The following is a 22,819-nucleotide window of genomic DNA, read 5'->3' on the forward strand; positions in this document are numbered from 1 at the left end:
CTAGTCTCAGTTCCATTGGTATTTCCAGCTTGTTCTTCACAATCAAGGCTGAGCGCACTGTTATCACTTTCCGAGCGCTACCTTCCATGGTAACTTCAAATACCACACGAACTGGAGGCAATGAAGAAAACTGGAAGATATTTAAAAGCATTAAAAAGCTCAGGTAATGATTACATCTAGAAGAGGGACACCTCAATTTTGAAGCATTAACTGCTGGAGTAAAAACCTGTCAACTGAGTCCAACCACGTGCAATACCTAAGGCATATATAATTTCATAATGATTTATAATCCTGTACCGCCTCCTCAAAGCACAATAAAATTAACTATGAAAAAGCAATTCTAAATGCTAATAACTCCATTATCTTTTTCAAAATTATGCAAGTTCAAATAAAGGCAATACAGATCCTAAAAGAACATTTTATGCACTATCTCATTATTACATTATTTTAAAAATTCATGGTGTTTGACTTCCAAGCCTCATATAATTAAGTCACTCATCATTCCTATATATCAAAATTAAAAATAAGGTGGAGCTTTCTTAAAATAGTCATATTTTCTTCACTCTTAGCTGCCCTTCGCCTGTGGTGTTTTTTCTCCTACATTACACAAGTCATTGCCACTTTGATCCTGAAAATCACATTTTATATGGACTCACATGCTGGAATCCACATAGTGGAATTTAAGACCCATTCTTCAAACAACCATTTACATTGGTGAGGAATAGTAAGTCATGTCAAATACTTGCTCTGATTTAAAAGTTCATTTTGTTTGCTTGACTTTTGTTTCCTTTCTATTGAAAACGTTCTAGAAAGACGGAAAAGCCTGTTTGCTTGTAGAATTATGCAAGTCTTATTTAAGTAGCTCTCAAAAAAAGGAAAATATATACTCACATAGACTTGTGGATGTATTATATTTGTTCTACTTATTGGGCTTCCAAGCTGGCAGAAAAGTAAACAAAAGAAAGTTAAAGTTGTTCAACTTTTAAGATATTACTCAGTTGTAATACAGAATATTACTACAGAAGAATCAACTAAATACTTTCATCCCTTTGTGTTTCTGATCTTAAATACAGCTTGAAAAACACATCAGAACTGTATTAGCAAAACCTGTTTGTAATACTGCTTTAAAAAGAAACGAAGCTGAAGGAAGAAGGTTTGTTTAAAATAAAAGACAAAAGCTACAGCAATTCTTATTAATTTGCACCTTTTTCCTTCAAGAATCAAGTTACAGAGAGAGAGGATGCTTTTTACACTTCAATATGAAAACATCAGAAATGACTCAAATAAGAAACTACTGGCTCTTGTCAGTAGTATCATGAAATTAAACTCTAATCCTGTTTTATACCAAAAAGATCTCAACTTCCAATTTCTCCAGTGCGTAACAATTTTCAGTTGCTAGTCTCAAAACTTAACTAGTTTTGAAATCTACAAGATCATTTTTATCATTGAGCCTCAACTACCAACTGCCAGCCTGCTGATTGTTACAATTGCATTTTTCCTTCATGACAAGTATATTTTGTCTAAGCAGCCACATATTTCAACAATCGCCAGGCTTACAGGAAATTGCCAGTGTTGTTTATTTTAAGTAAATTAAACACATGAAAACCATTCCTGCAACAGACGAAATAAAAATAGCTGCTGAAATGCTGTGCTGATTTAAAGCTCGATCTCCATGAGTCCATGACACTGTCACTAATATATTAGTTCTGTCATTGGGAGCTCTGACTGCTAAGCATAGACTAACTGCTGACCACTCTGTTTGTGTTTTTGTTATGCATAAAACTGCCAGTTAGGAACCCAGCGTCTCCGAACGCTCCCAATCCAAGCTAACCGGAAAGAGGACAGTCTCATACAGCAGCTGCTTTAAGATCAAAATCTTGGAGACATCATTACTCTCAAATTATAAATTCCATTAAAACTAACATTCAAAATCAGAGCTTACAGTAGAAGAGGATGAGTTCTTATCTGGTGCAGCATATCGGAAAAACGTTCCAACTTTGTCTACAGATACTGGACTGACTTCTTCCCAGCCATTTACTCTCACTTGCAACTGATGAATTCTTAGATCATGCGTGTGCCTGCCAAGTTAGATCAAGTTCAATTACTGTTAAGCATTACTACACAGAGCAAATGCCAAACACTTCCAACCAAGAACATCCTCTGGATTCTGAACAAAGAATCTCACTGAAGTGTTTAAAAAAAAAAAAAAAAAGTCTCAGGATCTTCTCCATTTCATGGATGAAGACAGACCCGATTTTACATCTGTTCAATTGTTCCACCTTCCCTAATGAACGTACAAAAGTACAACTATATCATATAATCAAAAGTAAAAGCATGCTATGTATTTGCTAACAAATTCTTCTAAGTCTTAACACTGATAACACTTATACTCAACAACCAGTGCCCCACCTGAGTCCTTTAGAATAAAGTACATGAGATTTGTAATTGAGGCCCCCAAGTCTTTCTAAAAGCTCATAATGATCTAACTTGCATCTAGGACTGGCTGCCTCTAATAGCAATATATGCTGCTTACTAGACAACTGATAACTTAACTCTATACATGAGTTTCAAATATTTAAAGCCAAAACATTAACAGGAGAGTTAAAAAAAAAAATCCACTTTTTATTTAACATCTGCTAGTGTCCTCACAACCATGATCCTATGTGTTCCATATACGAGTGTGTCAAAACACATCTCACAGCCTGGTCCCTTCACCTGTGCCTGAGTTTCCCTCTGGCTTCAAATTCAAACGGAATCTCTTCCCCAGTGATAACTTCTTGCCATTCACTGACATTATGGGCATCATCCAACAACGTCCCGTTTTCCTCGGGAACAACACCTGGACTCCCACTGTGAGACAACGCAGCCCTGTGAAGAGAATCACATCACTTTACAAACTGACAAAGTGACTACTTTAAGTAACAAGTGCTTTTTAGTCTGCCTCAGTCTATAGAAGTCCTGCAGTAAACACATCTACATCATGAATATACCTGACCGGTTTTCAAATTCCTTTAGGCCTTTTGAAAAAAAAAAAAAAAATCTTTTTTTTTAGTAGTAAAACTATCTCACTGTCAAAGAAAAAAGCTCTTAATGAAGAAAGGCTGGAAGGTGCCTGTGTTTCTCTGCAAGAAAACAAAAGCTCTGAAAAAAATAAGGTTTGGCTGACATGTTAGAGAAGCCAGACAAATATTGCCAAAGTGATCCCACAGCAGCTTCTTACCGGGTAGGTGTTGTAGTCAGGGTAGCAAACCACAGAGTGCATCCAGTATGATTTCTTAGAGCAAAAGGGACAAATGGCTGCCTACGTTTTGGAGTCTTCATTTCAGCTATAAAAAAGAATAAATATCCGTCTAAACGCTCAGGAGAGAAGCATTCATCAGATGCTAACGTAGGATGAGACTGGTTGGAGAACCACAACCTGCACTAACTGAAGAAAAGCAGGTCAGTGAAACAGGATAACAGATTACTAAAAACATTTAAAAAGTCAGTAACTATTACAGGAATGGTACAGACTCTTCACTTACATCAACCCTTCCAGGAACTGAGCTTAATCTACATGTTCTTTTGTTTCTTCATATCAAGTCTTCTATAATACTATGCCTCCAGTTATAATGAACATGTAGAAAACCTAACTAAAAACCCAGTCATGATCAGTAACTTTTCATGTATATCCAAACGCTCATAAAGTATTAAACCTATATTCACCCACAATTAAGATTTATGCTCTATTTAACGTGATAAATAAAAGATTATCCAATACCCCCTTTAAAGAGGACTTTTACCCTCAATGACTGAACAAGTAGAAATATTTTCCTATGCAGGATAAAGCCTACTAAAACAAAGTATGAAAACTAATTTGCATGCAACACCAAAGGTAATCTGGTTTTGTTAAAATGCTGGGACAGCAAAACCCCAGAAAAAGAAACTTCATCTATCATATTAGACTTTTTTCAAGTGTGCAGTACTAGCGAGCAAGCACACAAGTGTTACTCTCATTTTCCATACTGTAGTACATCTTATCTGTGAAAATACTTATTGTGTTTGGACAGAAAAAACACCCTTGTCAAATTCCAGTAACTTACTTAATAAGGAAGTTAGATGGCTGCTCCCTAAATACATATATCTTTTTGTATGAGTGAAGTAGAAAGAAGGCGCACACAATAAACCAGCTGCTTAAAGAAAAGGTAACACAGAAATTAATTTCTTTGCAGTCACTCCAAAGGCTGGCTGACAGCAAGCTAAAGTACTTCATGTTCTGAGACCCATTCATCCCACCGCAACATGTGCCTAAGAATAACTTAAGCACGGGTTTAGAGATGCAAGAAGGGGTAACACAGGGTGGGTAGGTAAGTTTTTGAAGGAGTTACTGATCGCATGCAACTTTCCTCCAAATCAATGACAACATATTCCTATGTACCTTACATTGTCAGTGGAGATTTAGATCTGATCTCTCTAAAGCTTATAGAGAAACTTCTTTCCAAATAAATGGCAAAAAGATGAAATTCTTGAAAATGAAAACTCTGATTTTTGCCAACTGCAAATAAAACAATCTTTTGAGTGCTGAGCTTGACTTTATACAATTTTTTGGCTAGTCCAGGTTCTACAAAATCACAGACCAGAAGCCAAACGAACTTTTAGTCTGGCATTTAATCTATTGCCAATTTATTTTTTGAGACTTTTAAAAAAGAATTTTGGGACTGTGGCCTATTTTTCTAAAGAAAACATAATGTAAAAGTTGCATTTTGAGACTACTGCCTGAAGGAGTAGTCACAAGGAGTGTTTTGTAGTAAATTAGTTGCAACACCCACTAAAGGCCAAGCAATAAATATTAAGAGGTTTTGTTGTTTGTTTGATGTTTTTTCACATGCATAAACAACCTTCCTGAAAAATACCTCAGAAAAATAAATCCTTCTATCATTTTCCCTTTTTTTTTTTTTTTTTTAAACATCTATGATCTGTCTGCAACCACTCAGAGAAAATGTTTCTAAGAGGCAGTCTGAATGGGCCACGTATGTAATCTTACAGAAGCTTTCTGTCCTCCCATTCAGCAGCTTTTCTACAGGGGCAATATATTTATCAAGTGTGCTTTTCTGTCTTCCATAATGTCAAAAATTTAAAAATATTACTTTAAACTGGATAGTTTTGCTCAAAGACTGTATTGTCAAATATAAAACAAGCAAATTAACAAGGTATTTATTAGGAATGCCTTACTTCCTAAGGCTTATTGAAAACAGATTGTTCCTTCTGAAGGCATCTTAGTTTTATGTAGCTAAATACACATGCCGAATCAAGCATAAGTATGTATATTGAACATTACCGTTGGATATTTTTAGAATATAAAAGAAAATCTTGTGATTTTATTATGCTATTTTTAATTGCACTATACTGTCTCTCTACAAGAAGGACACTGAAGAGTCAACAATTCACATAACCTTCCTCCAAAAGAGTGCCTTCCTACATAGCATTAGTTATACTTCTCCCTTCTTCCCTGCGGGGCCCAGAGAGGAAGGTAAGAGAAAGACATGATAAATACTTAGTGAAGCAGCTTAAAAGCAAAGTAGCTGTTAACATTGTTTGGTTTGGCTTTTTTTGTTTGTTTGTTTTAAATACAGATGCCCATCTACCAGCAAGTCACATAAACAACATATACAAAAGCCTTCCAAAGAAGAAAACCTTTTTGTCTCTCTCTGCTGTACAGTACCTCTAGCATAGATCTGATGCTCTAGGTTAGTCAAACTGGCTGTGCTCCTAGTTCTAAGGTAGACAAGAGGAAGGCCTGGCAGACAGGAAAGACAAAGTTAGCAGGTAAGAAAAGCCACACAAATACAGACAGACTCTTTCCCATCGTGCATCAGGAAAGATACAGGCAGTTGACATCATGCAATCCGTGTATGAGTCTCTACCCATTTGCTTACACTACATCGGCATTTGAATTGCTAAAATTGGTGCCACAAGCAATACTCGGAGAAAAGAAGCTGAGAAGACCTGCCACATATCAAGAGCTATTACTTAGAGAACTGTTTCACGAATATAACAGTGTTTTTTCCAGAAACTCAGTCATTTAGGTCTTTGGGGGTACAGAAACAAGAAGATCACCTCTGCACTGCACCAACCCTATGCTCACCACTCTTACTTAATTTTTGACAGGATAGTCACCCATTAACTGAGAAAGCGTGACAAAAAAAGGCAGCAGAACTAGCACTGCAAAGTTCTCACTCAAAGCTAAGGAGCCAGAAAGGTTTTTGTTTTTAAAGAATTGAATACAATTGTACAGAAAATAGCATTTTTGCCTTTTTTGCCAAATATCTCTAACAATTCATTGTATGCTACGAAGACCAAATACTTATGTTTGCAATACATGAGACACATGACTGTATATCAGGACTGTTTCAAATAAAGTGTGATTAACGAGTATCATACTCTGCCCAAAACACGGTGGATCCACCGAAGAACCCATCCAGTCTTCCGAACTGATTACATTCACTTCTTTGTCCTGTTTACAGTAATCTTCCATCCATGACTGTTTGGTACATGTGTATTGCTCTAGAGGAATATAAGCATAGACAGTAAATGTCTCCAAGATGGCAGTAAACAAAGTAATCGAAAAGTTTGTTAAATTCATAATACTAAAGTTACTCCACTTTAATGGCCAAAGTTTTACTTCACTGCTTTTTCTATAAGCCCCTTACATAAGTTAAAGACAAAGAGCAGCTCATGAAATCACAGCAGTGTCTTCAAAAACAAAGGTTTTTATATTCTTAAGATTTTTTTTTTTTAACTTTCAATGGATTTCCATATTGGCCTAAACCACGACACATATTCTTAAGACACTCCTGAGGCAATGTAAGAGCTCTCCCTCAGGAGGCAATTAACCTCAAATATATTCACGTTAGAAGCAGTTTCTAATATTTTATTTTTTTTCTTTTCAAGAGGTACATGCACATTCCTGCATAAATATCAAGACAGCAATGGAGTCCTCTGGCACAGTATTAATCATAAACTAGCGTTACTACGTGTTATCACTAGTATTAAAATGTATCATGGGAACTCTTAGGAATCATTGATTTTGTGTTTTTTCCTCCCACCTTGGCTTCCTCTCTGCCAACCCCACAAGCCTTGCGGGAGAAAGGAACAAATACTCAACGAACAAGGAAGGCTTTAACAGACTGTAACAAGTCTGTTACATCTGCAAGCTCAGCCATTTATATTTTTTTATTATGACCACTAAATCATTCAGATTTGCATAGAGAATAAGCAACAATATTTCTAGGAAATGCACACAACCATAGTCGCACAACACAGAAGCATACATGAAGTTTGAGTTAATGACGACCGAAATATTTTTATTTCCTGAGGTGGGAACTGACAGCTCACGTTTTCAGAGACTGCAGAACTGAAATGAGTAGCTCCCCACTACACCTGTCAATGTGCTGAAAAATGATGATCTTAAAAAAGTATTTTTAAGTGTTGTAAAGGATGGAAAGCTTTAGATGAAAGCCTGTTTCTGATTAAAAATAAATTTCAAATAGCGTATGAATTTGATAGAATTCATATGGCCAGAGAAAGAATTCCTACTAACCTCTAAAATATGTAGCTCACGTCTTTACACTTTTACAATATCTGATAAAATGCAGGCTGCCTAAATGCACACCTGTGTACAATATCATGTGAAGTATGTAGGGACTTGTGCCAAATCTCCCTCCCTCCATCCCTGGGACACCAGCAGGACTCAATTAGAAGTGTCTGTCATTTTCAGTAGTGAAAATTAGACTGTACAGTGATGCTCCCAGGGAATACCCCTACATACCTATGAAGACAGAGGTAATGTTTATATCCAAACGGTGTTCAGCCTTTACTTCCAGCTTCAGTCGGGAGGGGTGGAGGCGGCTCGCAGCTTGTTGTTGCCAAGAAACTGAACATGGCCATGGCTCAATAAATGGCTCCCAGCCTGAGAACAAATAGAAAACGTCACATGTATTACACATTCGAAGGCCACATTGGAATGCTGTTTACATACCTAAGTATTTAATAACGTAACTTTAACAATGAGATCCTTTACTTTCAATCTGCATTCAAGATGAACTTGTAAGCCTACAGGTTTAATATACTAGCTAATACAAAGTTGCTCCAACTCCTCGATTGGAACTAGTGTACACTGTATGTAGGGTCTTGCAGAAATATCTTAATTCCAAGGAAAGCATTAGAAGGCAATTACATCTTCATATTGAAGTTAGCTGGAACTAAGTTCTCTGAAACAGTTTTGAAAATTATTTTCACACAATTATACTTAAGGGGCCTACTATTCAGTATCACAAAAGACAAAGGTCTAAAAGCTATTTAAAAAAAAAGCACCCTACATTTTTTTTTTTAAAAAACTACTTTATTATTGAGAGATATTTCCTGAGGTTGTTGTCACCAATTTTATAACAGAAGATTCAGTTTCTCAACTCAGAGAAAAAACACAACTAGATTATTTCTTTTGTCAGTGTCTGACCTGTATTGAAGCACAACTTGTTTTTTTATACCAAAAATATAAATTATGATGGTCTTCTGATGTTAATACATTGTCTTCAGCCTAATCACCTACTCTCAACGCACATTTCCTTCCTGTAACTAACTGAATGCATCAAAACCACTGAGTACTAAAAAAGACAACTGAATACAGAGAGAAACTATTACGTAACTGCCGTGTTCTTGGATAACCCCTTTATGCCATTACATTTGAAAACTTCAGTGCAACTTTCATATCAGCATCTCTCTACTTTCCAAATCCGTCCCTATCAAGTTAGGCTATCTTGTCTCAGATCACATGTTCTCTCTCACACACACACGATCACAAGCGTCAATCTTTCACATTCCCTTATATGCATTTCACATTGGGTGAATTTCAGGCTACTGTAGTAGGCAAGGCTGTTTTCCTAAACTTAAATAAAGAAAAAAACAAGCCCGAGTGTTTCACCTGAAAGCTCACGATTATAATAATCTCCAGAGAGGGTAAAACGAGCGTAGCCTTCAGGGTTGGCTCTCAAATGTTGGAGAAAATTCAAACCTGAAAAAAACCCAGAATGTTATACTAATGTAAAACAAACAAGTTTCCTGATTTCACAAACTGTTAAGTAAGCAATGGAAGGTTTTGTCTTGTCTTTAAATTGAAATGGTATAAAAAACATATCATAATACTTTTCAAATAACATTTAGAGACAGCCATGCTTTACAACACGGAGCCTCCCCAGGGTTCTGCTCGGGACAGATTCCATTTGCTATGTGATGCATAAAGGGGAAACAGAATCTTAATCCTACAAATACTGTAATCTTCTTGAAAACAAAAGTTTAAACAAACAAATAGAAATTTAAAACAAACCAACAAAAAGAACCCCAAAAAATCCAAACCCCCACACAACAACCACCACCACCACAACACTGTTAGTTGAAATTTCAGAAGTCTTAAGAAACTAGAGCATGGTGCTGAACAGACACACAAACTGACAGTAATTTTATGCAACTCACTTAGCAAAACAAGACAGTTACCTGAAAAGGTTAACTCAGCAAGGGGAACATCACAGTCCATGCAGTCATCAATAAAGCAAATGCATATACTTTCTGCTTTTATTTCTACACCAGAGATGAACTGAAAAGGCACAATCCCCTGGCTATCTCGACCAGAAGAGGTCCGGGAAACTGATTTCAAAGGTTCAGCATGCTTAAATAACCAACTTGCTGCTTTTTTTAAGTCACCTGAGATAAAACCAAACAACCAATAAATCATCATCTACTTTCTCAATGAAATGTGCTTATTTAAAAAACATATGGAAGCAAACTAATTCCCTCTCTCTTAAGAAGTATAGCAAGACACCAACAGTTCCTTGAATGTGTTCTATTTAATACCCTAAATAGGAGATTATAAATACATTGGTATTTTCTAAGAATAAGAAATGTGTTTTGAAGTTTCCAAAACAAGTGGCACCACAATATAAATCTATATCAATAGTATGAATGCCTATAAATAAGGTGGGAAACACGACAGTGCCAAAGAAAAAGAATCACTTGTGTTAAAGTTTCATCTTCTTTTCATGTATTGCATGTAGAAGTAGGTAAAATACATAGTTCAGAAAGGGAGAGATGAAAACACGTGCCCTAAAGAGAAAGAGATGGAATAATAGCAAAAAATAGGTATACCATAAAAGGAAAACACCAAACACAACCTAAACCCCCAAACAAAAATATACTCAAACACTCCACATAAAACATTCCAAAAGGTAAGAACAATCTTTGGGGGGTGGGTTCTACACACTGGCAGAACAGAAAAATGAGAATCCTCTAAGATGATAGGCCAACACAGAGCCAAAGTCAAGAAGAGATGGAAATACTGCCTGTGCATCGGCTACCTTACAGTCTGGAAGTTTTTGCCTAATTGCAAGTTATGTAATATGAACAATCTGCAATGCCAACTAAGAATATTTGAGGTTACCTTGGCAGAACAAAAGAGCTTTACGACAATCTTCCATACCGAATCCCAACTCCTGGAGGCGAGCCAGCTGTACCTCTGTAATTGAACAGTTAACCAATCATAAATCCTTGACAGTTTTTAATTGTTTTCATTTCTAAAATTAAGATATATGAAAAGTGGGGTTTTATTTGTTTAAGATTGCAACCGGAGAAGGAGCATATGATTCAGCACTGCTTTTACAAAAAGAAAAAAAAAAACCCAAACCAAACCCCCATAATGTCTACATTCTAGAATATATGGGTTATTTTCATTCTCCTACAGGCAGTCAATGTACTCCATGAATTTCAGTTTGGACTAAAAATTTTTGTGAACAACTCTTCATTCATAACACAATTACTTATTCGCTTTGAACTCCCCCCATGGCTCTCAAGTGCAGCAGCAGAGAAGAAAGCCTTTTTCACTAGTGTGTATTCCCTCATTATTGTCAGGCAGTGGTTCTGACCACGCACTATTTTTCGTTTGTAAAAAAGCAACGTCACCAAAACAAAAAGATTGCTAGACATGAAGGGACAACTAGTAATTACTAGGGTTTCCAATTCACTGTCAGTTTAATGAGTTTGAAGAGGTGGCCCATCTCTCACTTTAAAAGTTTGATACCTAAGAAGTACTGCATCATGACAGTCTACAACAACAAGCTATGCTAAATAAAACTTACTAGAAAACAACCCACTGTCATACTACAAGCAGAAAAAAAAAAAATCTACTTATTTTTATAGTATCATCAGTATAATGCTATCATCAGATAATTCAAATCAATAAAGGGTTTTACACGATGAAGACACCAACAGATGTCTAACTTCACAGTGCAGACACCTCCTTTAGATATAAAAAATGGCTTTACTCCAACAGCTAAAAACGTACCAAGAACAGGATCCAACACACGTTTGGATATATCTCTCTTTTCTTGCGTAAAGGAGGAAGTCTCATTCGCCAGTGCTAAACCGGAAGGACTAGCAGTATTTTCAGCAGTCGATACAGTTGGGTCAGGCATAGCTGCACTAGTCTGTTGAGGAATTGACTTCGCAATTGCCAAGAACAGTTGAACATCGTTGTAGGACAGTCTGATATCCAGTGCTTGCAACTGAATCTAAATGAAAAATTAAAAAATAAGATTCACTTACCCTTTTCTACATATTTTTCTTGTAAACTTGGGATATTTAACAAAGCTTTTCCCAAACGAAGACAAAATTTAACATTAAAATCTGATGCCCACCTTATTTTAAAGCTCCAGTAATAAATTTAGCAAACTTATTATTTACTAACAACCAAAACCATTAAAAGTATATATCAGGGAAATAAAAGTTTTCTTTTGGTATAATGGTAAAAAGAAGTCTCTAAATAGACTTCCCCTCTAATAAACACTAACAATGAGATAACAAAGAAAAAGGTTAATCTTCTGTATTAGTAACATTCTAACATGCCTACATTATCAGTCCATTTTTTCCCCACTATGAATCTCTGTAATATATCCCATAAATCACTCCATTACCACTAAGAGCATTTTCTGCATGCTTGTTTCTTTGCCTTTTCCACTTCAGGAAAAATTTATCTTATTTTTTTTTATGCATTTGAAAGTATTCTACTGAATCCTTGGGCATAAAAAAAATCCGTGTCAGATCATGATCTATTATTCTCTATTGCATGCAGTTTTATTCAGGTCTTTAATAGTACCTCTAGAATAGGAGGAAAATCCTCGCTATTGAAAGCGTCCAACAGTCCTGAACCACTTGGGTAGGAAGCATTCCCAACAAGCTCCATCTGAATTTGTACTGGATCAATAATTGACAGTGCAGTCTCTTGCTCATTTCCTAACCGACATGAAAAAACCTAAAAATTAAAAAATGGATTAAAAAAAATTAGGAACCAAGAGAACAGGCCTAGCAAGACCTCAACATCAACAACTGACTATCACAAAACATGAACTATAGCCAAACTGTTCTCTACAGACAATTCCTTTGTAAACTTTAAGACAGCAGAGATTCCAAAATCTTTCCAGACAATTTATTTCAGGGCCCAGCTATGCTGTAAGTTCAGGAAAAGAGATTCTGATACGCAACTAAATACTCCCTTTACTGCTAAGCTTAACTCCTCTACTCCTCCTGTCACAGATAGGGAAAACACTTTGTTCTTTGGTCTGCAATAACCATTTAGGATTTACTGCATCTCTGCACAGCCTCTTCCTCTAAGCAAGTTCTTTTAAACTTTCCCAATATATCATGTACCCCTCAATTCTGAGTGTTCTTCTTGCTCTCCTCTCAATCATTCTGAGCTTCTTCAGCTCTGTGTCCCCAAGGCTGGCCACAGCACTCCAGCTGTGCTCCTACTCTGCTGAATAGGATGCAAGGATCACTTCGCATACTCAAAATTCCTACTCACAAAAGATCCCTACTCGCATATTCCCATGGCATGATATTGCTTGTTCACCTCAAGTCAGTTATGGTTACAACTTGCAGGCCTTTGCTGACCACGTGGGCTTCTGTCTACCCAGTCACTCCTCAGCTTCCAATTAATCTGCCAGTGTACGGCTGGAAGCTAGATTCGTAACTAGTAGTATTTTGAGATTATATAGTCAAGTGTTTCAATGTCTTAACAGAAACAACATAAAATCGTTCTTAAAACTGCTGTAGAAAGAGAGCATTTCATGAGGAACGAACAAACGACAAAAATCATCTGTGGACTACTCCTGTTGTATATATATTTGTGGTGAAGTATCTTCACAAGCTCCTCTAATTTTAGATGTTTTACAAAAGCAAATTTAGTTCTTCTTACCTCGATGCCAAACAAACTACCAGAGAAAGGACGATCTAACAGCTTGGGCTTGTAAGTGAGAACAGTAGTCCCCTTCAAAATAATTGCATTGGTATCGAAACAAGACATGTCTTCAACGACCACAAATTCAGTTCCTTAACAAAACAACAGATAATAAACAGGGCAATTAGAAACACCATTAAGTGTTTTAAGCGTTTGTAGCAGGTTTCTTGATTTTCCATCCTCTAAAGGACCTTTTTTTTCCACTAGCATAACATGGCTTTTAATCAGAAAACCTCCTAAAAAAGCACCAGAGAAGAATACATTTACCTGTCACATTAACCTTAACTTCCAGTTGTTTTTCTGCAGACACATGTGACGATGAACGTTTTGTAACTACTCCACTTTTCACTGTTTTTGGAACTACAGTTGCTTCACTGCTATAAGTGCGTTGCCGGGAAGAAAGTTGATTTTCCCGCTTTTTGGTATCTCCGGGAGTATATAAAAACTCATGAACAAGTAACAGCCAGTCAAATATTAGAAACACACGAAGATTGTTGAGAACAACTGTGAAACTGGAGGAATCCTTAGTAGACCTTTCAAGAGAGAAGTATACATATGAACTTTACATCTTGCATATATTTAAAATGATGCAGAAAACTAGCAGCATCTAGCAAGTAAGAACCATATGGAACTTTACAGGGATACACTCAGTTTACAGAGTGTCTGGCCTTTAAAATACATATATATATTTAAACAGATTGAAATTCATCAAGTTGCTCTACCCACAGAAACTCAACAGATCTTCACTGCATGAATTCTAAGCTGTAATGATACAAAAGATGAATTGAAAAACTATGTAACAAATTAACTTATAAAAGCTCCTTTAATACATTTACATTATCAATATTATTTTGCAAAGTCTCAAATTTTAAAACTGCTCTTTTTATTACATCTGTTCGGTATCAAACCTAACGTACGGCGTGTGAAATTCAGACCTGGCTCCATATCCCTCCAAAAGATTAGACATACAATGTGTTTCCTCTCACACCCTGACAGCATTTTGCAGCACAGGAAGCTGCTTTGTCATTCAGAAAAAATGCTAGCCTTACTGAACTTTTAGCATCACATTTTGAGTATCTGGCTAGGAGGGAGAAAAGTGTTTGGCTTCATGATCTGGAATACCAATTATATTTGGTCATGCTAACTGGAAAATAATCTAAGCGCTTAAATACCATGAAACAATTTTATATCCAACACATTCTGAACTACAAAATCTCTAAAGAACTGTAATTCCTTTGTGAGAAGCAGCCTGCCTGCACTGCCTCCAATAGTAAAAGCCTTTAACCCTCCCTGGCTCTCCAGGATATTTCCAAAAGGCACGAGCCAGTATAACACTATCACTGAGCTCCGCAAAAGCTTACATCTAGTGCCAAGGATGCTCTCACCAGTAAAAACGTAACACATGCTTATGTGGCTAGAATTTAAAAGCACAACAGTTGGGAAAAAAATTCCTGAAACTATCACTCATAAACCAGACCAGGCTATACCGTGCAAACTAACCACCCACCTGGTTAGTTGATACTGGATCAACAGTTACATGAAAACCATTTTGGTTTTGGGTTTTTTTTTTGGAATCCCATGGCATTTTAGTTTTATTCAAATCAAAATCTTTGTGTCTTTCTGAACACAAACTTATAAAGTACTTAAAACCATCATGCATTATCCAAACCTATACAACAAATTTCTCTCAGTTTGGTTTTTCATGAACAAACATCTTCAAGATTTTCTATTGGACTAAAAGAGTCCACAGCTTTTTTCTACATTACTCATGCTTCAGAAGGTATCATACTTATAAACGTGTTAGAAAGCTGAGTTTCGTCAGTGAGCCTAATCAAAAATGAAAGCAACATCTCTAGTCATCTCACTTCACCCCGTTTTGTTAGTTAATATCCCTCAACAAAAGACCATGCTGATACAGGTAAATACTGACATTATAATTTATATTCCTGTTTTCAATATTAAATTAGAACAAAACAGATATCCACTGTGATGCCTTTAAGCATTCCAAGAAATTTGGATAAGGAAAACCAAACAGGGTAGAATACAGAAGAGAAGACACAAATTGTTTTTTCAAAAAAATGCCATTTCTGTATTTATCTGATTCTCTCAGAAAGGCAAGTGTGACACCTACTGGAAAACAGCTTTTGCACAACTTACAGTAAAAATTCTGCAATATGGTTTTATACAAGTGACAGGCCAGACTTATCAAGCTTTAAGCACTACTAATCTTAATAGTCCAGAACTTCATCTGATACATTACATATTCAAACCTAATTTTTTTTATTGCAATGAGGGAAAAAAATAAAAATCCAGCAACCTTCAGTTAATTAATAAATGCAGATTTCAATCTATCAAATACCACTGACCACCCCAAAAATCTCTTTGGATTTAAATACAGTGCCAGCAAGTTTATCTACAGTAATAACAGCTGTACTAAAAACAAGACAATCCTGATTATGTCATTATTGAAAACAAACAAACAAGTCAATCCCAGAATTACCAACCTGAAGTGCAGTTCAATCTGGATTGCTCCTGGACTACTAGTATTCTTTGACGACTGAAAGATGCAATTGAACACATTTGGCGTGCCTGCAGTAGATTTCTGTCCAGCATAACGTGTGTCAAATGCCATCATGGAATGAGAGACCAAATTTACAGACTTTGTTCCATTTGAAGAGCTTTCAAAAAGCAACTTGGATTTCTTAAAATCAAACCTAGGAAAATAAAAAGTAAACCAATACATTTAAGAGTTTTGTAGCTCATTTATTCTAGAAGTCACTTCTTTTAAAAGTACGCATGGTATACCGCTGCTATCTTTCATTTACGTATTTTCTAAAACAACTGTAATGACATCTCATGTCACTGAGACAGAAAATAGATCTATACTGTATGTAATAATATTTTCCACCAATATAGAATCTTCTGGATTAAAAAAGCCCAAAACAACATAGCAGAAATCTAATTTTTTTAATATTACCTCTCAACATTTTCTTAATTAGAATACCATTTGTCTTGGGCAAGTCAACTGATTGTCAACTGAACTGTGATTATAAGGACAACTTGAAAGACACAGATGTTATCTTTTGAACAGCGTCATTCCCGTTCATCTTTCAGATCAGCTGAAATTCTCAATTTGGACTCCAATTAAGAAATTCTATTTCACCACATTATTAAACCATAATTCCATGTATTATGTTAGTTCCTGTCCTATAATCTCTCAGATGAGCATAGGATTTAGGATAAGGTACTCAGTAACAAAAGAAAACTCATACCTGGCTAAAGAGCTGTTGCCATCTTTTCCTTTTGGATCCATCAGTTCCAGACTCACATTAACCATGTCAATGAGGAACGACATAGAAGTATACACTTCTCCACTCAAAACTGTCTGAAAGTGGAAAACACCAACATTCTTTCTAAGAGCATCTGTTTAACTTTCATTCCTGAATTAAATTTTGTTATTTCAGACAAATGCAAACAGCTGTAGTGTCTTTCTCCTTCAAAGAGTTTCATTAACCATTGCTGGGGAAAAGATACATTTCACAAGTGTAGTGTTCAACTTGAAAAATGTCTATTAATCCATTTTCACACTACTGTTCTATAGCTTCTTTATTAAACAAAACGTCCCCGTCATCATTCCCCCACAAAAAAACCAAACAGCCAACAATTCTTTCAAAATGTTTCAGATACCTTCTATTATTAAATCAGATTTGTAGTTTCTAAAACTTGGGTTTTTTAAAGCTTTAAGTGAAAAGCCTGACATGAAGAGCATGCTTATGCTGGGAGAACTTTACCTATTCTTTCCCCTCTAAAAGAGAATCCTAGACGCTTCCTAGCAATTCTTCCCCCTCCTGCGGTCACATATTTGCTTCTTAAGCAAAGATTACAGTCATGTAACATAGACAATGCCTAGAAGCCCCACAAGATCAAGAGGAAACATGTTGTTCAACAGCTTCCCTTCCCAGTAACAAGGGTAAGTATTGATTATTTCCAGATGCTGTCCACACTTTTCCTGAAAGGAGAGTATTCGACAACAGCCAAATAGGCGATACTTGAGAACCTGCTCAAAAAAAAAAAGCTCAGCTCTGCTGTAAAGCTTTTATTACTGAAATTCTTCTTTCAGATTTATAGGACAAAAAGAGGGCTTTTAACACAAAGTAATACACATTCCACAATCTCATAAGTCTTTAGGAAGGTCATAGACACCATGGGAAAGGAATCATCACCCTGCACGTGATTACAGGATAACCTTTGAGTCCCTACAAAAAGCCCCATTCAAATGGAAAAATCCTCATCTTGTTAACATACCAGTAATATACTGCAATAGCAGCTCAGCTTAAACACTTCAGAAAAGAAGAAAAGTACAGTTTTCATAGATTGGTAAACTTTTTTTCCCACCAATATATTTAAGCAGAACTAAACCAAACTAACAAATACAAGAAATGATGACTGTTCCTCACACAATCTCTTCTGAAGATTAGAATCTCAGAAACATGAAGCAATCATAAGAGCAAGGAACACCTGAAAGGGTAACAGTATTGCCGAGACAAACCTGAATTCACAGGAGCATCTGCAGACAAAAATGTTCCTTCGCAGTTTGTCTACCTAGATTTTCTTTCCTTTTTTTTTTTTTTTTTAATCTACCACTTCACCTAGTAAACTACAAGAAAATAACAGGTATTTAGCCTAATCAGCAAAACCCCCAGACATTTCAAGACAGAATTTTAACTGCATATAGTTCCTCTTACATGAATTCTTGGATCCTGCAAATCATAAGGCCGCATGAACTCTTCTATCGGCTCCCCGAGGTTGTTCTCCAGCAGTCCACGTATCAGTTTATACTTATTCAAATCCAGTGAGCAATGCACTGATGACAGATTGCCATGTATTGATATGTCTGCAACCGCATGACTTAGCTCTCTACAACAAAGGAAAAAACCTCAGTATTTCAAGGTGCTATAACACAGCAGGCAATACTTTTAAGATACAATAAAGGGCATCTAAACACCGAATTTAGACTGACGGCGTAAAGTGATCCTGTTTAAACTCACTTGTCTAAGTTTCTCTCTACTTGTAACTTCAGTCTGAAAGGTTCTGTTAATAGGCTTCCCCCTGTCTGCCTCACGAAGTAGGATGGAAAGCTCAAGTCCGCACTTGTATCTTCCACAACCTTTGAATACTCTCTCCGGTATCTTTCTGCAGCAAATATGTCCATGTCCTGCAGATCAACCACAATGCAGTCTAAGAGGCAGATGTGATCCTCTGCAAGTGCACAGAAGACAACATATTAAGAAATTTAAAAAAGAATCTGTACAAAACTAATGCAACTAACTTTAAAAAGAAATGTAGTTTCTCCTGGAAGTTACTCTGTTTGTTTTTGGCTTTTTTTTTTTTTTTAATTTTTTATTAACATTCATCAATATCTAACTACCAGACATCAAGTTCATTCACAGGTACATGTAAACTCTTAACAGTTCAACTATACTTCTTACATGTCTGCAATATGCATCTCAGAACATGCCCAAATTGCAGGATTGTTCATCCAGAACCTGAACTATAATTCCCTAATCCTTTAAGCTGCAAAAAACAACCATTAAACTACGAAGTCCCTTCTTTATAAACCTACAGTCTTTAGGCCCAGAGCCTTACTTTTTCAGTGTCACATAAGATACAAGCAAAATTGCACTGCATTATTGTCCAAGGAAAAAGAAGAGCTCTATGGGATTTTTATCATTTATGACATACCTGGGCTGTCAGGGTTTGCTACAACAGGTAGCTTTGATTGCTGCCCTTGTTGCTTACTCAGTGTATTCAGCATAGGCTCGCTCTTCAGCCTAGAAATGTTTGTTCCTGATGATTTTTTCATGAACAATCCTTCCATCACTCCTTTAGATTCTTCAGCACTTGTTGTTTTCTTCATACTATGTTTTGGGGTTCCCGAAGGAGATGAAAATTGAACTGAATCCTGCTAATGAAAGTAATTCTGTAATTAACAATAGATTTGCAGTTTAAATTCTAAGTAACTGATACACGAAGGTTCAAGCTGCAACAAATTTCTGTCAAAAAACTAAATATTTTATTTGAATGCCAGTATCTTTTACTGTAAAAAGATGGCCAAACTCTTTTCCTATAACCTTGACAGCAGATTAAAACATTTTCTTTTAAAAACAGTTCATTTCAGCAACATTTTCAAAAAAGCTGTGAAATCTTTTCAATAAGAAATTAATTCAAAACCAGCAGATTTTGCACAAAATGAACAAAACCCCCCATGTAAATGAAATTAATACAAAATAGAGGGGTAAGACTGTCAAGATACCAAGCATTTCTGTAGAATAAAGACTGTTAAATATTGAAGTGTGTTTTTCAGAACATCTTCAGATGATGAACACATGTGCCGTGATTTCTGCAAGATCATGTCGGCAACTTAATATTCATCAGAATATCTGAACAAACACTTCTATATGTGAAGTTATTTTATGCACTTTAAATACTTCAGTCATCATACCAAAACGTGTCCCAAAATTTTTATGCAGTAGCTAAGTTTAAGATAGAATAAATCCCTACCCTCGTTGTTAAAATCCCCAACGTGAAAAAAGAAAAGCTCACTTATACTGATGTACTAGACATTTCCCCATCACCACATATCCAGTGGAAATCTTACGAGCTTTTCCACCTTCATGATGCTGTCTAGCATCAAAAACCTGCAACAGGTATAGTTTGCTAGTCGAATAGTCACATCAACATTAGAAATTTATTCTCCCAAAAAAGGTATGCCTAGGGGGAATAGGCTTACACACTACTTTTATACTCTGAAGCCAATTTCAGGGTTCATTTAGTCTGTCCTGCTTTAAATTTATTAACCTCATGTTTCAATTTTACTGAGCTTCACATGCCCTGGCAGATAATCACCTGTCTCTGGTGCTCCACTTGCCCCTTACCCTGAGATCGCTCACATTACCCATGACTGCAGTATTGTTACTATCATTTCCTACCTTTCTGTATCCAGCTCCTGATGTCAACCTATAATCCTTACCCATAAACTTGCCTTTCTGGTTTTAATTATTATTTGCCTTACGTGGTTTTTAAATATTATTCATTGGAAAAATTAATTGCAACCATGATCAAGGATTTTAACATTAAAATTTTGAAGACATTAACATTTAACTTTATAGTATAAAGACAAGACTGAAAAGTACATGCAAAGAAAAATCATCACATCATCCATAAATCTATGAGTTTATGCAATAAACCCAAATTAATAGCTCCTCAGACATGCACAAAGAGCACACCACCACAAATTAAATCCAATTCTTAGAGTTCAGCAAAGTCTTTAGAAGAGAAATATTATTTTTAATGTAAAAAGGAACTTTTAAAGTGCTAAGTTCCACAAGAAAATTTCCTTTTTTTTAATGAATAAGAAGCACCTGAACACTACTATAAAGATGTGAAATACCTCAAATAAAACTGGATCCTTGTATGCATTGCCTTGTAAAATCAGATCCTCAAAAATAAACATAGGACAGATAAAAAAATGAAAAAAAAAAAACCAAAACGAACAAAAACCCCAAGCCCCCACCCAATCCCATTTCCAAACCCCAATTCCTACAGTGCTACATAACACACTATTTTTAAGCTGAAATAAAATTACTATGCACACATGCCTTAACTTCTAACATTAATTTAGGAATCTACCACTTACAAACCTTTAAATACATCTGCACACTACAGCACAGAAGACAACTCAGCATTACAGTCCAATATTTCCTTACAGTAAAGACACTGGTAGATATAAATCAGATGGAGGTGACAGACGTGCCACAAAACTGCTGTAGCAATATAGTCCACCTAATTTCTGCTCCCCTTTAATATGGCATTAGGGGGTTCCCAGAAAAACTACCTATTTTGTCCCATAGGTTAGATATAGAAAGCCATCTGAGATAGATCTTCCTTACCCCAAATTTCCTGGTTGCATCTCTCAACAGCAACACCAACTATCCTGTCCTGCACCTAGCCGTAGGTTCAAGCATTCACTGGAAACCTTTCATTAGGTTTCACCGAATGAAAGCAACTACACACTCAGTTTCATTAAAGGAATTAAAAAAAGAAAAGAAAAAGAAAAGCAACTCTCAGCCAATACAGATCTCTATTTTCTGCTGCTCACACTGTTGAAATTTTGTTTGGCAAGGAGTTGAAGCAGCTAACACACAGGGTTAGCTGAAAGCCCGTTATGCTCCCACGTTCAGGTGTACACCCAGCTGGGTCCCACTTCCTAACGAGGCCAGTTCTAGCGAGGTCCCCAGGACAGTCTCCCCTCTGCCCTGACGGTCTCAGAAAGGAAGCCCTGGTGCAGGCACAGAAGGGAGCAGCTGGGTATAATCAGCAGCAGGCCAGATCCAGAAGAGTACCCAGCACACTGCCATGGACTGTTTCACTACTAGTAGTACAAACTGGGTATATAAAGTAAAATGTAAGAATAATTTACCATTTTGATACAGAAATAAAATGCACAAGAACTAGAAAAACCACAAGCTGCTAAATTAAGGAGTAATGTTCTTACCTTGTTCTTTAATGAAAAAGTCCCTGGCATGCCTGCAAACAGAAATCTGTTCTTGACTTTCAGTTTTCCAAGATTAGCTACAATAAGACTATTAGACTTCGAGCTTTCAGGTATAAGCAGAACAGGAGCACCAGCCTCAATATCAAGAAGAACTCTGGAAGCTCGCTGTGCCTTATCTCTTACCTGGGAAGAGCAAAAATTCATTAAAAACAAATAATACAGAAAGTGGGTGATTATTTAACACTGATTAGTACTGAATTCAGGAACACTATTCCTTGATTTTCAAAATTAAGATATAAAATTTTATACAAAAAAAGAGCAATCAAACTCTTGTATTAGGCACAGAATAAAGGCTAGTTAAAAAAAGGACTATGATTGCAAAGAGCATACACCTGTGCAACTGGTGCAGCAACTGGTGCAGCAACAGGGAGTGAAGCATATTGTCCCCACTGAACTAAAAGAAGCGTAACAGACACTACTACTTAATGAAAAGATTACTTAAGAAAAAATATTTACAAAAAGAAAAAAACATTATTTAGGACACATTTTAAAATCAGATTCAAACCTCCTAACTGATGCACAATGCAGCATTTTAATAAATGCAAGTATAAACTGTCTTTCTTCCAATTATGAGAAGCAACTTTTTAAACAAGCCTATTACTATTAACTGTATTAATCACTCCCACACTAGGTTTTGTACAAAATAGGCTATGACTGTCACGATTATTTATATAATCTATCGTGCAGAAGTTCAGCATCTGATTTTCTCAGACTACCAGCCATCCCACTTAATCAAAGACATACACCTGAGTAGACCAGAAGGACTTCTCACTTGGTTCTCCTTATTCAGGTATTCTAACTACCTGGTGAACAGTGGAGAAAAAAGCAAGATAAAATCTTTGTGATGCTGGACAAACAGGGCTCAAAGACAGTAAAACACCTGTATC

The 22,819-nt window shown here is 36.2% G+C and overlaps 1 protein-coding gene across 1 annotated transcript in view; it reads right to left on the reverse strand.

The window, feature by feature from the left end:
* The window catches only part of VPS13D (vacuolar protein sorting 13 homolog D (S. cerevisiae)), a 103,750-nt gene that overhangs the window by 60,089 nt on the left and 20,842 nt on the right, over positions 1–22,819 (reverse strand). The window contains 21 exon segments of the mRNA XM_009881076.1: positions 1–130; positions 892–939; positions 1,943–2,078; positions 2,716–2,868; positions 3,221–3,326; positions 5,702–5,776; positions 6,421–6,543; positions 7,808–7,948; positions 8,960–9,049; positions 9,529–9,735; positions 10,469–10,543; positions 11,369–11,594; positions 12,179–12,334; positions 13,277–13,410; positions 13,586–13,851; positions 15,823–16,032; positions 16,591–16,703; positions 18,064–18,235; positions 18,367–18,577; positions 19,061–19,280; positions 21,873–22,055. The exon segment at positions 1–130 is cut by the window's left edge and continues 3 nt beyond it. Of these exon segments, the coding sequence (XP_009879378.1) occupies positions 1–130; positions 892–939; positions 1,943–2,078; positions 2,716–2,868; positions 3,221–3,326; positions 5,702–5,776; positions 6,421–6,543; positions 7,808–7,948; positions 8,960–9,049; positions 9,529–9,735; positions 10,469–10,543; positions 11,369–11,594; positions 12,179–12,334; positions 13,277–13,410; positions 13,586–13,851; positions 15,823–16,032; positions 16,591–16,703; positions 18,064–18,235; positions 18,367–18,577; positions 19,061–19,280; positions 21,873–22,055 (3,175 nt within the window).

This window comes from Charadrius vociferus, unplaced genomic scaffold (genome assembly GCF_000708025.1).
Source record: "Charadrius vociferus isolate BGI_N301 unplaced genomic scaffold, ASM70802v2 scaffold663, whole genome shotgun sequence".
Classification (NCBI taxonomy): Eukaryota; Metazoa; Chordata; class Aves; order Charadriiformes; family Charadriidae; genus Charadrius; species Charadrius vociferus.